Here is a 15,619-nt window from a genome sequence, read left to right as displayed (position 1 = left end):
CTGTGACATGAACGGCGTCCTAAATATCAACTCAGAATCAGTTCAGTTTCTCAAAGGATCAGTGGGGAATGGGAATTTCACCTGTTCAGAGGCAAGTACAGACATCTGGCCATGTTATAGTCCAGTAAAGAGGGAGGGGGAGAATGAACAAAGCATCAGATGTCACATAAATATTAAGTTGTTCTTATTATAAATTATAACTAGACAAAAATAAAATCAGAGTAGCAAGGCTATGCTTCTTTTGTTAAAGGAAAGTACTTTTTTTTAAAACATCTTTATTAGAGTATAATTGCTTTACAATGGTGTGTCAGTTTCTGCTTTATAACAAAGTGAATCAGTTATACATATACATATATCCCCATATCTCTTCCCTCTTGCGTCTCCCTCCCTCCCAACCTCCGTATCCCACCCCTCTAGGTGGTCACAAAGCACCAAGCTGATCTCCCTGTGCTATGCGTCTGCTTCCCACTAGCTATCTATCTTACATTTGGTAGTGTATATATGTCCATGCCACTCGCTCACTTTGTCCCAGCTTACCCTTCCCCCTCCCCGTATCCTCAAGTCCATTCTCTAGTAGGTCTGCATCTTTATTCCTGTCTTGCCCCTAGGTTCTTCTGACCATTTTCTTTTTTTTTCTTTCTTTTTTTTTTTGTTTAGATTCCATATATATGTGTTAGCATACTTTTAAAGAGATAGTTTAACCCTGTCATCCCCCTTAGGAGCTTAAATTTAGACTTTTTTTCCTAATTGCCCCTTCCCTGACATTGTAATACCAAAGATATACTGTTTATGTTTATGAACTCTGTGTGTGTGTGTGCTTTACACATAAAAATAAAAAGATGTTTTTGCTCTCTTGGGGGTGATATTACCCCACTGAGAACGCATGTTTTAACCCAGTTAAAGTTAGAACCAAAGTCACACCCCAGAGCCTTTCCCTCCTTCCTTTGTGCCTTTGGACAAGTTACTTAAAGCTTCACTTTCCTCATCAGTAAAATGGAAGTGAAAATAACATTCTCTTCATCGGGCTGTTGTAAAGATTAGATATGTTAACCTGGCTAATGTGAAGTAGACCCTCGGAGACAAACCCAATCCCACTTCAAAGATTTTACACACAAATGTTCTTTAACTGCTCTACAGCTTCCACTTTTAGGCTGTTGAACAGGGAGCCATTCTTATTCAACCTAGACTCCACCTAATATATTGTACAATGCTTCCTAACAGAAGTGACATATTCTATACAACTTCTGTCCAGCCCGTATTTAATTTTCTCCTTACACCTCAGCTTCAAATGGCTTTTCTTATAAACACTGTACTGGTTTACCAAGGAAAGAATCTATTCGCTCACTCTTGCATTTAATTGCTTACCAAAGAATACGTCTAGGTAATGCTTAGTAACATGTTTTGAAATATGTATTCCTGGTGCCCAGATAAATGCCACTTTAGAGTTCTAATTACCTAGAGGATCTGAAACAGAGCTACCGAGTTGTAAAACCAGCTATGGAGCCAAGTGGAAGGAGAAGGCATTTGCATCGATGATCAGAAGCCACCTCATCTGTCCCCATGTGAAGCGTTTGAGGAGAAGCAAGATCTGGGACAGTGTGGCGACCCTTGTTACTTTGTCAATTGGCAGGACAGAGAAACGCCGGTAGCCTTGGCTATTATGAGCTTGTTTTTCCTTACTATTCCAGCCTTTAAAAATTACATTTGCTCTCTGAGTTAAGAGCAATTAGTTTACATCAAACAAAACAAACAAAACAAACAAATAAAAAGCAATATACAAAGCATTTCTCTTTAGATGTCTATTAGCTTCTACTGTATTGACGTTTAATGCTTTCTTCTGTATTTATTACGCATGGTTGGTTGGTTCTTTTCTTTTCTACTTACTTCCAGTCTTAAATCAGTGAATGCCAGGTGCAATATTATTGCTTTTCCCCCAACTGCTGCTCATTATAGGTCCCATCCCCATAGTATATCAGATCTTGACTCTAGATACCAGCCGGGCAGTTAACAAGACTTTCCATTTTAGGAAATTAATATAACTAAACTGCAACCATGGGCAAAAGAAAATTTGCAGCTAAAATTATGCAAAATGGTTTCTCCTATGATTCACTCAGATGTTATGCCTTCGCCCTGGCACAACCTCAAGAAGGTAGAAATGGCACTCACCAAACAGTTGAATTGGTGTAAATGGTATGGTCTGAGAAAGCCTCATTAAATTGTTCCTTTCAATGGCTGCAAACAAAAGCAGATTTACTAGTTTAAGTATGCATCAGTGGGCTGAATTTACAGAAAGTCTTCCCCACATCAATATACTCATATTATGCTAAAATATTTTATTTCAAAGACCCTTTATTTTTTCTTTTATCAAAAATATTCTCTACAGGGACTTCCCTGGAAGTCCAGTGGTTAAGACTTCGCCTTCCAATGCAGGGGGTTCAGGTTCAATCCCTGGTCTGGGAACTAAGATCCCACATGCCTCAGGGCCAAAAAACCCAAACAGAAAACAGAAGCAATATTGTAACAAATTCAATAAAGACTTTAAAAATAGTCCACATTAAAAAAAAAAAAAAAAAAAATCTTGGGGCTTCCCTGGTGGCGCAGTGGTTGAGAATCTGCCTGCCAATGTAGGGGACATGGGTTCGAGCCCTGGTCTGGGAAGATCCCACATGCTGCGGAGCAACTAGGCCCGTGAGCCACAACTACTGATCCTGCGCGTCTGGAGCCTGTGCTCCGCAACAGGAGAGGCCGCGACAGTGAGAGATCCGCGCGCCACAACTAGAGAAAGTCCTCACACAGAAACGAAGACCCAACACAACCAAAAATAAATAAATTTAAAAAAATATATTATCTATAATACAGTATTTAAAATAAACTATGCCTTAAACAGGAAGGATATCCCAGTCTTAGGAATAATGATTATATGAGATTATATAATATGTTCTGAGGTAGCGCTATTACCTCCACTCTCCTGAATACCAAATACCCTACTAATCCATTCAGATGTGGAACTTGCTTTTAAAGAGCATTTTAATCTGTGGTCTTTCTGGTTTTTCTTTTCCAGATCAAATCTAACGCACAGCGGACTGTGGGGACATCTACTGTTGATTTTGCAGAGTTCATCTTCTTTTCCCAGAGAGAGCTGAAGACCAGTTTTAATTAGAAGCAAGTGATCTGCATTTTCCTGTTAAGAGCTGTATCTTAACAAATCAGAGTCGATGTGAGTTACAGTGTTCCTCACCAGATGCTTTCTTCAGCTGACAGCTGGAGTCAAAATAACGGATTACTGCTGAGCTGAAAGACCCAGTTACAAGAGCCTGGAATGTGGAGTCTGAAATCCACAGAAACACTATTCACTACAGAGGAGAATTCAGGATACGGTAGCCTATTACTGGACCCTGAGCACATGACCTTGATATAATAATAACGAAAATTATCACACCAATACACTTGTACTCTTGTACTGAGCTTCAGATTATATAAAAAGCTTGCCCATGTGTTATCTAATCCAATACTGAGAGCAACGATGCCCGAAAGACCACCCAATGGCACGAGTCCAGTTGGTTGTTATACTGCTTTGCATTTCAAAGTGTTTCCCTCTTTATTCTCAACTAGCCCTTTGGCAGATTTTTCCTCAGGAAGGGCAAGTACAATTATTCCCACTTTGAAAGAAAGACAACTGAATCACTGTGAAGTGATGTTGCTTAAGAGAGTCAAGACCCTTGACATCTTGTTTAATAACATCCCTTAAGGTGTCTTTGTTGAATTTACCCTGTGGGGTTGGCATTCATTCAGTGGTTACCCTCACTGAGGGCCCAGTGAGGGTGCCAAACCCTTCCTCAGAGGACTAGTCTCAGGCCTGTCTCCTCCCCAGCCCAAAATACAAAGATCTCTGGCTTTTGACCTCGTAAGGAATTTTCAGATCTCAAGGTCGTCTTTCCTCCTTACAATTTGGAACTTACCAATACACACATTTTTTTTTAAATCCAAATTCTCTTAAATCCTAAAAACTTGTTTTCCCAAGTTAAGAAATCTGAATGTTCTCTCATCAGAGTAAACAACAACTTTTCAAGTTGGAGCCATTTCAACACCACAAATTCACCAGTGTTTCTGTTTCCAAATGCAGAATCACAGACATTTAGCTCCATTGACATGTCTATGTACACAGGCATCCTACCTGAATAATGATGGTGAGATTCTTGAGGGCTTTTTAAGGAGGTTGAGATTCCTGAAATTACAGAGAAGATTGGCATCTTAATTACTTGGCTGGAGGTAAATACATGTTTATGAATATATTGCCTGCAAAGTTATTATTGAACGGGTTAATCACAATGGCTTCTCGGTTTTCTAAAAAGATTGCCTAATATTTTTTAACCACATTATTGTGCATGGTATCCTGACAGCTTCCAATCATCAATGCAATGTCTCCAAACATATTTATATAGGGAATTGAAGAAAGACCGGTAATATTAGCCTCAAAGATGTATTTCCTTTGAACCAATTACACCTCTGTGCTGCAGAAGGCACTCGGCTGCCCATCACGTTGCATGACATCCCAGAAGCACAATTCTCTGAGCTCCCTACCAAGATGCAGTACCCACATAAAGACATTATTAATACCAAGTTACTAGCACACTACTTCACTGACTTAAAATGACAACAAGATGATGAAAACACATTAAGAGGAATATAAGAGAAACAAAGAAGGAGGCAGAGAATGTGAGAGCAAGGGATTTGTTTGGTTACAGACGGACTGTGTGTTGGGAACACCTCTTGCAAGTTTAACTGGTTCTCTTCTACCTGCTCAAGTCCTAAATTACAAGTCGCAAGAGAAATCCTTTGCAACAGTTCTGCCATTTCATAAAATCAAAATTAAAGTCGAGAACTTTAGTCTCATGGTGGGAACTACTTTATACCTTGTAGAGGAAGCGGCATAAGGAGCCCAATTTCACAGATGTCTCTGGCTTCTTGTTGCTGGATAAGGAAGGGAAGAAACTCCCTCCCTTTGGGGGTGCTGGGTAAAAGGTAAGATCATCAAAAAAGACTGTGCCTTTCTAAGTTCGATTCAATAATTAAAAAAAAAAAAGTATTTAGCTCCCACTAAGGGCCGTGCTAGGCATGAGGGATGTGAATAAGATGTGGCTCCTCCACCTTAGTGAAAAACAAATATGAAATACATGTAAACTATAATCACAATACAGTTTGCTAAGTAATATAATAGAGGTGTACATAGAGGCTTAGGGCATCTTCATAGACAAACAATGTGAAATAGAGTATGGGCATCTGAGTCTGACAAAACTGAGTTTCAATCCTGGCTTCACCACTTAAGGAGCTGTGAGATCTTATTCACATTCATTCAGCATATATTTACTGACCTACTACGTGCCAGGTATTAGTCTATCCTCGACAGAAAGAGCAGTAATGAAAACAGATAAAGCCTACATTGTAGGAAAGGGAAATAGGAAATAAATAAGTAAATATATAGTATTATAGTATATTACATATATATTGAGAGAGTTAGGAATCGTGGGAGACAGGGAGATTACTCTTCTATATTATATAGGTTGGTTAGGAAAGACCTCTCTGATAGGGTGAAATGTAAGCAAAGACCCGAAGGAAGAGAGGGGGTGAGTCATAAGGATAAATGAAGAGTATTCCAGGCAGAAGTAATGGCAAGTGCAAACATCCTGAGGCAGGACCATACTTGCTGTGTTAAGGAGGAGAGAGTGGCCAGAGTTGAAGGAGGGGGAGCAGATCAACAGGGCCTCGTAGACGGTGTTTGGACTTTGCTTTTACAGAGTGAGCTGGAACACCATTTGAACAGAAGAGTGACTCAATATGACTTTGAGTTTAAAAGTGTTATTCCAGCTGCTCTCTGGAAATAGAGCAACAGTTTGGAGGCCATCCTGTAATCCAGGGAAGAGGTGAAAAGTGATATGTGGGGGTAGCAAAGTGATCAGCTTCTCAATATATTTTGAAAGACTTACTGATGGGTTGGCTGTGGGGATGTGAGAAAATGGGAGTCAAGTAGGATTGCAAGACTTTGGCCTCAGCAACGGGAAGGATAAAGTTGTCATTTCCTGAGATGGCAGAGAAGGGAGGTGGAACATTTTGTTCCACATTTGAAAATCCTTCTGGACACCACGTGGAGAGGGTAATAGGTAGGTGGTCACATTCTTCATGGAAGAAATATTGCATAAAAGGGCTCATTAATGAGCCTGGAAATTTGGACTGGGGCCAGACTCTCAAGAGCATTGAGAAAGAGTAAGGGATTTGCAGCCCATCCTATAGGTAATGGGAAGGCACTGAAGGTTTCACATAAGTGATGAAGGTGCCCAGTCTGTATCGAGGGGTCAGGAAGATGGAAAGGTACAGTTTGTGATGAAATTTGAAAGTAGCTAATGAGAGTGGCTTCACCAGGGAGGTGTCTCACCAAAGTAGGCTTGGTCCCACTTAGCCACTTGGGGCATGGAGTCCTACTGAAGACATATAGGAAAGGAGATCCACATACAATCTTATGAATGGTTCTTAAATAGCAATGTGTTAAACGATGACAATAAGAGTTGTTGAACAGTCTAAATGAGCTCAGTGGCTATACCCTCACTCACAGAGAAAACTAGAAAATCACAGTCAAAAACAGGTAACAGGTAAGATCAGGTAAGATATCCTGATTTATCTGGAGACAGACATTCAACCTTCTACTTTTCTACCGAACTTGCTACTTTGTATAGTAAACAAAAATCAGGATTTCAAGAACTATAAAAGTCTGAGACAGCAGGAGAGTAAACCCCACCACTGATAAGATGAAAAAATAAAAATATAAAAACTTACTGTTGGGCTTCCCTGGTGGTGCAGTGGTTAAGAATCCACCTGCCAATGCAGGGGACATGGGTTCGAGCCCTGGTCCGGGAGGATCCCACATGCCGCAGAGCAGCTAGGTCCGTGCGCCACAACTACTGAGCCTGCTCTCTACAGCCCGTGAGCCACAGCTCCTGAGCCCACGCGCCTAGAGCCTGTGCTCCGCAACAAGAGAAGCCACCGCAATGAGAAGCCCATGCACTGCCATGAATAGTAGCCCCTGCTCGCCGCAACTAGAGAAAGCCCGAGTGCAGCAACGAAGACCCAACGTAGCCAAAAATAAATTAAAAAAAAAAAAACAAAAAACTTACTGTTAACTCCATTTGAAATTCTCAACCTGTTTGAAAAATTAAAGTTGTTTAGATAATGCTTCAAAGTTTTCAATGATCAAAGAAATGAAAAGTGTGTGAAACAGTAATAATACAATCTATAAGTATATATGTATATACATGTGTATATATTACTTTGAAGGAAGAGTATCAGTTACATTTCACCCCTACCTTTAGAGAAACAGTTTACAACCCTACAATTGTTTTCATAGAAGAATGAGCACCAGATATACATGTAATTAATTTACTGAGTAGGCCCTAAGCTAACTGAAAAGCAGTTGTTGGTTTTTGTTTTTAATTAGTTATGTAATCACACAACATATATAAGATTTAACTGTGTTTGTGTTGTTCTGGATCAATTAAACTAAAGGCTTCCTGAACTATGCAAAGCAGATGCCTACAAAAGAGTCTGTGAATATCTCTGGACAAGCCAACAAATCAGTTTCATTAGCCCACATGGCCCCTAAATGTTCACAGGCTGAAATTAGCTCTCTTTAAATTGTTACATGCCCTGCTCAAGTGCACAAGTGGCCATGGGCAAGTCGGAATAAATACATTCGAAGAATATGTCCAGTATTTAAGGTCCTTGGGGAAGCAAGTACAATTACAGTTATTGTTTAATTTCATGCTGCAATAACCCACTACTCTGCATGAGCACAAACTACAGAACTTTTGGGAGAAGAAACTCATGTGCACGTTAAGGCTAGAGGCAGGCTTGCACAGAGAGACCTTGAGAGCTCCAGAGAAAAGGCCATCTCAAACAGAGCTGACTGCAAACTGACCGCCATATTCCACCTGCCTGGCATCAACGGGCCCTTTGTAGAGTACAGATGCTTTTGAATTCTGCTCCTAACTCTAAGAATGGTTAATTTGATGACGTAACTGGAAAAGTCCATAAAACACTACAAACAGAATAATCTTTGCTTGGTTGGTTTTCAAATTTTCTCTGAATAAATAAAAGTCTAGGAGGAACCTCAAGTCTATTAAAAGGTGAGTTCTCTATCTCCTCTCTCTAGCCCTGTCTTCCTTTCTCTGTCTCAATCCTTCTCAACTTGTTACTGCTTTGACAAACACTTAGGATGTTAAGGAGAAACCAAAAAGATCCATCTTATAAACTAAAAGGAAAATTTTGAAAAAAAAAACTAAAAAAATTATTTAGTCTTCATTCTAAGTCTTTTTATTTTCAGTCAAGACAAATTTATTCCTACTTTTTAATGCAAATTTCACTCTTATCTATCAGAAAATATATGATACTCATTATTTCATGTGTGTTTTTCTGACACTAAAAAGACAAATGGTTAGGGACTTCCCTGGTGGTCCAGTGGTTAAGAATCCTCCTGCCAATGCAGGGGACACAGGTTCGAGCCCAGGTCTGGGAAGATCTCACAGGCCACGGAGCAACTAAGCCAGTGCGCCACAACTACTGAAGCCCGTGCGCCTAGAGCCCGTGCTCCGCAACAAGAGAAGCCACCGCAATGAGAAGCCCATGCACCACAATGAAGAGTAGCCCCTGCTCGCTGCGACTAGAGAAAGCCCGCATGCAGCAACGAAGACCCAAACCAGCCAAAAATTAAATTAAATTAAAAAAAAAGACAAACGGTTAATTTGCTACAGTAGTACATGTATCATTATATTCTTAAAAGGCACTAAGGTGAGATCTTGTTGCCAGAAACAGGAAAACTAGGAGAATAAATAATTCTCATTCTTGCTAACACAAGAAAAATACTGTCATTGGACACACACTTTTTTTTTCTCCTTTTCTGACCCAATTAAACCTTTCTTCCCAATCCAGTTAAAAAAAATAAAAGCCAAAGATGCTTAAAGGCAGACATTTAGAAATACTCACTGAGAGTTCCTATTGACCTTGGTGCTCCTTGAATTCCACAAAGAGTTTTTGCTTAGATCCTGGGCAGAAGGGAAAGGTCATTACATGTTCACCCAACTCTCTCCCACCCCAAGCTTCCAGTAATACATTTGCAGAACACACTCCTTGGAGGGTATAGTTCTTTTTTTCCTTTCCTCTAGGCTCAATATTTCTGTTACTAAACATGCAAGACTCAAGCTAGAAAGATGCATAATGTTAGCACAATATATGAGTAACTCAGTGTGATGACTGACCTTAACAGAAAGGATTACTTTTATGGGGACATCAAAGAGAAAATGTAATACATAACGGTTTTTACAAAAATGAGAGTGAACATATAACATCAGTTAATGACATGAAAGAAGAAAAGAAGGTCAAAGTTGACAGGAAACATTGACCATTACATTATTATATCCTATCATCAGATTATTGTTTCAGTTGATGATCATTTAGAATGTTACCTTGAATATATCTCATTCTATTTCTATACTCCAAGCATTACTCTAGGCATTTTCATTGGTGTTATTTTTGTTATCCACTATCCGTCTCGTAAGGATGGCATTAACCCCATTTTAGAGATACAGGTAATGAAACGCACAGGTTAATTGATGTATACAGCTTTGAAACCTAGGAAGTGACAGAGCCAGGATTTGACAGGGCAGACAGGTCCCTGCCTCCAATTACCTTCAAGTAGTCTTATATTTTACTTTCACAGATTGCATTCCTACAAGAACATCTGAGGTTGTTAGTATACATTCATATAGTTCCCAAGGTCATAGAGGTAATATTCAAACCAAGACCAAGATTAGATTTGGGGGGCTAGTCTAACTAGATCACGCTTCCCTCATGGTGGATGGCAATAAAACAGGCACTTATTTGCAAATGGTTAAGAAAAACAGACTGCAAAATCAGTGGTAGAGAAACACTGAAAGTCCTTTCCTGCAATGTCCAAATCCCCTCCAACACATCTGCAAAGATGTTTGCTTTGCCTGTTTAATTAACCACAATAAGTGAGGCACTTACTACTTCGAGAAATAAACCATTCCATCCTTGGAAAGCTCCAACTGCTAAAAATTCCTTCTCAAATCAGGCTGAAATCTGTCTCCCAGTAGAGTCTATATGTTGATGTTAGCTCTACCTCTTAAAAGTGTATTGAAAATATCTTATTTTCTTCCACATGGCAACTTTTATATATGCGAAAACAGTTTCAAAAATTCCTAAATTCTTTCTATTTCATGATAAAAATACCCAGGATAAATTACTGGGTGGATAAACTGCATAAAGGCGAACGACAAGGAAAGAATAAAGTGGGGGGACAAAGGGTGAGAAACTGAGCTTTTAAAATATCAAATAAAATGTTTTTACCTCTTGAGACTGCCTTACATGATCACTGACGTGTACAGAATGCCGTTCAGTTTCTCTACTTTTCATTTTCTGATATATGTAAGATTCTAGACCTTGTTAAAAAGAAGGCAAAAAATAGAGAATACGTGAAAACATGTTACACTTGAATCACGGTTCCAAATAAAAGATCTGAACACCGTGCATTCATCTAAATTGGAATATAGGGTTTTCTTTCTCTTTTTAGCAAGTTGTACCAAGATTCCTTTGTCCTTTTTGAGCTTTACTCAAGTGGCTGAAAGCTATACACCCTATTTCTATTCTTCAATAGTTACCTTTACATTTATAACAATTTATACTTCTCTATCAAAGAATTAAGTTATCCGTAATCTGCCCTCCTATTAAACACCTTTAGTAATTTTTGCACACTTACCTTCCCTTGCACCCTATCATCCATGCTTTATTTAAAAATACATGAAATTTGAGGTCCAAATTGTTAGGAATTCTTCCTTAACAACTGCATCAGGCATTGCAATAGGCTACTTAAAAAAGAAAACAAAACAAATACAAAAGAAAGATAGAAAAGAATGCTATGGGCTTCCCTGGTGGCACAGTGGTTGAGAGTCCGCCTGCCGATGCAGGGGACACGGGTTCGTGCCCCGGTTCGGGAAGATCCCACATGCCGCGGAGCGGCTGGGCCCGTGAGCCATGGCCGCTGAGCCTGAGCGTCCAGAGCCTGTGCTCCACAACGGGAGAGGCCACAACAGTGAGAGGCCCGCGTACCGCAAAAAAAAAAAAAAGAATGCCAGCCAATAGTTTTAATTTTTAATCCTTTTCTTAAAAAAATCTTGACAAGGATCATTACTGTTATTTTTTATATCTGGTACTTACAGAGTCACTGGCACATTAGCAGGTGCCCAATAATAATTTAATAAATATTTGGTTGGATTAATTCTGAGAATAATACTTATTAAGAGTCCCTGGCTAAGGACATGGAAGCAACCTAAATGTCCATCAGAAGATGAATGGATAAAGAAGATGTGGCACATATATACAGTGGAATATTACTCAGCCATAAAAAGGAACGAAACTGACCCTAACGCATATATATGTAATCTAAAAAAACGGTACTGATGAACCTAGTGGCAGGGCAGGAATAAAGATGCAGATGTAGAGAACAGACTTGAGGACACAGCAGGGGAAGGGGAAGCTGGGATGAAGTGAGAGAGTAGCATTGACATATGTACACTACCAAATGTAAAATGGATGGCTAGTGGGAAGCTGCTGAATAGCACAGGCAGATCAACTGGATACTTTGTGACCACCTAGAAGGGTGGGATAGGGAGGGTGAGAGAGAGGATCAAGAGGGAGGGGAGGGCTTCCCTGGTGGCGCAGTGGTTGGAAGTCCACCTGCCGATGCAGGGGACACGGGTTCGTGCCCCGGTCCAGGAAGATCCCACATGCCGTGGAGCAGCTGGGCCCGTGAGCCATGGCTGCGGAGCCTGTGCTCCACAACGGGAGAGGCCACGACAGTGAGAGGCCCACGTACCGTTAAAAAAAAAAAAAAAAAAGAAGGAGGGGATATGGGGATATAGGTATATAGCTGATTCACTTTGTTGTACAGCAGAAACTAACACAACATTGTAAAGCAATTATACTCCAATAAAAATGTGGAAAAAAAAAAGAGTTCCTGTCTAAATGTAGGAAATAACCATTTATTTTTTTTTCCTACTGTTTTATGCTGAAAAAAAAAGTATACAGGAAATGCAAAAAAGCTACTGGAAAAGAAAAATCAAAAAATTTATGTACATTTTTCGTAACATCATAAAATTATGATAAATATGATTTCAATGATAGCACAGTATTAAAATTAAACAAACTATGCTTTCCTTTTTTTAAAAAATTCTTTCCTTTTCATAGTTGATTTCCTCAGAACTTTACTTTTTGTCTTTAGAAAGATCTACCTGACAGGGCACCTCCCCACCCTCAAAATTTTATTTTTTTTAATTCTTTTTTAATTAATTCTTAACTCAGACAAGTTTTTAAAAACTAAAATTCTCAACCCAGAATGTGGTTCAAGCCAGGCACCTGGAGTCAGCCTAACTCCCTAAACCTTCTCTTCCTTTCTGATCATCAGATTTAAATGAGATTCTTTGCCAGAACCCTCCTGCCACACCCATCTTTCTCAGTTTGAAATTTTTTGGAAAGAACTTAAATAATTTGGGGGATGGGAGGATGAGAGAGATGAGTGAAGATGGTCAAAAGGTACAAACTCCAGCTATAAAATAAATAATACCTGGGAGGTAATGTACAGCATGGTGACTGTAGTTAACAACACTGTATTGTATATTTGAAAGTTGCTGAGACAATAGATCTTAAAAGTTCTCATCACAAGAAAAAATAATTGTAACTATGTGATGGATGTTAACTTATTGTGGTAATCATTTTCAACACATACATGTATCAAACCATTACACTGTACACCTAAAAATAATACAATATTATATCAACCATATCTTTTATATATTTTTAAAAAACATAAATAATTTATGTAAAAATGATGCCAAGAGCAACTGCCCCTCCTTCAGTTGTGACAACCAAAAATGTCCTACAACGTCTTCAGGCATTGTTGGCTGTGGAGGCGGAATCACCCCTTGGTTGAAAACCAGTGACCATAGAGCAAACAAAGTTTTAAAGAAGCATAGTAACATAGATTTCAATATAATATCTATTTGTACCTTAAGTTTAGTATTTCAAATAATTTAAAATATTTATGACTCCTTAATCACATAGTCCCCTCTGTTTAAAAATGAGTAAAGTTCTCTTATTATCAAATGCAAGAAGTTCAATGTTCAGTTCATTGCTCTCAATTCATAATCTGCCCTCATATATCCAGGCTTATTTCGCATTCTATGCCTAGCTCACAGTCTTCGTTCCTAGCTCATTGATCTGTCTTCTATCCTCTACAAACATCATTATGATTAAGCTTAAGGGATATTTGCCAATGGAACAAACACTATATGTAAGCAGTAGTAAATAACCAACTACAACTCAATCCACTGAATTCTGTGTAAAGGCTCATATCAATGTCACTTGAACTTTAAAGAATTTGTAAAATTAGACAACCCCACCCATAAATCAGACTAAATGAATACTCTCTGATCCAGATTCAACAGCTCTGAATATGAGACTATCTAAATTTTAATTTTTCTTTTCTAAATTCTGAAAACTATTCCATTAAACAAATGGAAATTGCATCCCCTTCATAAAAACTAAAAGCAGAAAAGAGCTATTTTCCTAAGAGAGTGTGGTCATTCTCTCATCTCCCACTTGAAAGAACAGCAGGGACTGCCACTGGTCTAAAGATCATACCCTGAGAAAACACTACCAGAATTTTTGGGATTCAAGAGTGTAGACTGTTACATACTTATCTGACTAAATTTGGACACCGGAATCCAGTTCTTGCTGCAATTCTGTTCTTCTGAGATCTTATTTTCTCCTGGCTCTGGGTTCAGTTGGTCACTTTGAGAGCAGGTGTTGACTGTTATGACCTGGAGAGAAAAACACTCGTTGGAACACAGTGACATTAATCTGAATACGTTTTGTATCACATTAATAGAGGTATTACGTTGAAGAGGAGTGGTTGTTAACATTGGCTACACATTAAAATCACCCTGAAGCTTTGAACTTCCATCACTCATGCTGGCAGGACCCAAGCATCCATGTGACTTTTCTATCTGCAGTCATGATTGAGAACCAGGGTGGGGAGCAGTTCTTAAGCTTGAGTGTGCATCAGAATCACCCAGGACTGTGTTAAACCACAGATCACTGGGTCCCACCCTCAGGATCTGTGATTCAGTAGGTCTTCGGGGGGAGGGAGAATTTGTACGTCTAGTATGTTTCCAGGTGGTGCTAAAGCTGATGGGAGACCACAGTTTGAGAACTACTGGTAGAGAGCAAAACAACAAAAATGTAAGGGTTGGATCCAAAAGAACTTGTTAGAATTCTAGCTCTGTCACTTAGAAGCTATATGAACTGGGAAAATCTGTAATGTCTATGAGCTCCATTCCCTTCATCCTTAAAATAATAGATAGCCAATAATAATGGCTGCCTTATGTTCTTCCCAGGGGCAGATAAGAAATGAGATAAATTGACAAACTACAGGACAACAAACAAATGCAAGTTATAGTACTTGAGCTCAGTTATAATTTCTAGTTTAACTCTGGCCATTTTAACTATTTCCCAAATAATTCTATTTAAATTCATATTTTATGGGGTCCCAGCAATTCGTGGCATTTTCCCTGAAAGAAGAGTCTTTATCAAAGCTAAGTCTCTCCTCTAAAAGGTGATGTTACATAATTGATTCAATATTTATCTTTTTGCTTCTGCTTCTCATTCTAAAAAGAGTTGAGGTGCTTTGAAAAATGCACACATGTTATTATACGGAAAAATACATGTAGAACAGAAAAATGAAGCAGGGCATTAAGATCATGAAAAGTGAAGTCCTGCAGAATTGTCAACTCAGATCTAAGGCTTCCTAACAATAAACAAAAAGATTTACTGAATGCAAATGAAAACAACATATCAGAATCTGTAGGATATAGCTAGAACAATGATTAGAAGGAATTTTATAGCACTAAATGCCTATACTAGAAAAGAAGAAAGTCTCAAATCAACGACCAAGGCTTCTACCTTAACAAACTAGCAAAGAAAACAAAAACAAAAAAGGAGTTAATTAAACCCAAAGTAAACAGAACAAAGGAAATAATAAGGAGCAGAAATCAATGAAATAGAATTCAAAGAAAAATCAATGAACCAAGAGCTGGTTCTGTGAAAAGATCAATAAGGCAGATAAACCTGTAGCCAGACTAATCATAAAACAAAAAGAGAAAACACAAATATAAAATATTAGAAAAGAGAGAAGGGAGGTCACTACAGATCTCTCAGACAATAAAAGGATAATAAGATAATATTATAAAAAACTTTATGCCAATAAATTTAAAACCTTAAATGGACAGGTTCCTCAAAAGACACAAAGCACACTCAAGAAGAATCACATAACCTGAATAGCCCTATATCTATTACAGAAACTGAATCTGTAGTTAAAACTTTCCCACCAAGAAGGTTTCACTGTTGATTCTACCAAATAAGTAAGATGTAAATAATATCTATACAAACTCACCCAGAAAAATGAAGAAGAAGAAACACTTCCCAACTCAGTCAATAAGCC

General features: G+C 38.7%; 1 protein-coding gene across 1 annotated transcript in view; it reads right to left on the bottom strand.

Annotated features, from left to right (window-relative positions):
• Positions 1-15,619, bottom strand: part of TRPM6 (transient receptor potential cation channel subfamily M member 6) — a 192,901-nt gene that overhangs the window by 17,795 nt on the left and 159,487 nt on the right. The window contains exons 30-35 of the mRNA XM_027105679.1: positions 13,817-13,940; positions 10,414-10,505; positions 9,031-9,089; positions 7,167-7,192; positions 4,175-4,225; positions 2,167-2,232 (exon numbers count right to left, since the gene is read on the bottom strand). Coding sequence (XP_026961480.1) covers positions 2,167-2,232; positions 4,175-4,225; positions 7,167-7,192; positions 9,031-9,089; positions 10,414-10,505; positions 13,817-13,940 — 418 coding nt within the window. The remainder of the gene's footprint in view (positions 1-2,166; positions 2,233-4,174; positions 4,226-7,166; positions 7,193-9,030; positions 9,090-10,413; positions 10,506-13,816; positions 13,941-15,619) is intronic.

The sequence above is a fragment of the Aethalodelphis obliquidens genome, unplaced genomic scaffold (genome assembly GCF_003676395.1).
Source record: "Aethalodelphis obliquidens isolate GAN/ISIS:26980383/991018 unplaced genomic scaffold, ASM367639v1 scaffold7, whole genome shotgun sequence".
NCBI classification, from domain to species: domain Eukaryota; kingdom Metazoa; phylum Chordata; class Mammalia; order Artiodactyla; family Delphinidae; genus Aethalodelphis; species Aethalodelphis obliquidens.
The sequence above is the reverse complement of the archived record's forward strand: the minus strand, read 5'-3'. Positions and strand labels throughout refer to the sequence as shown.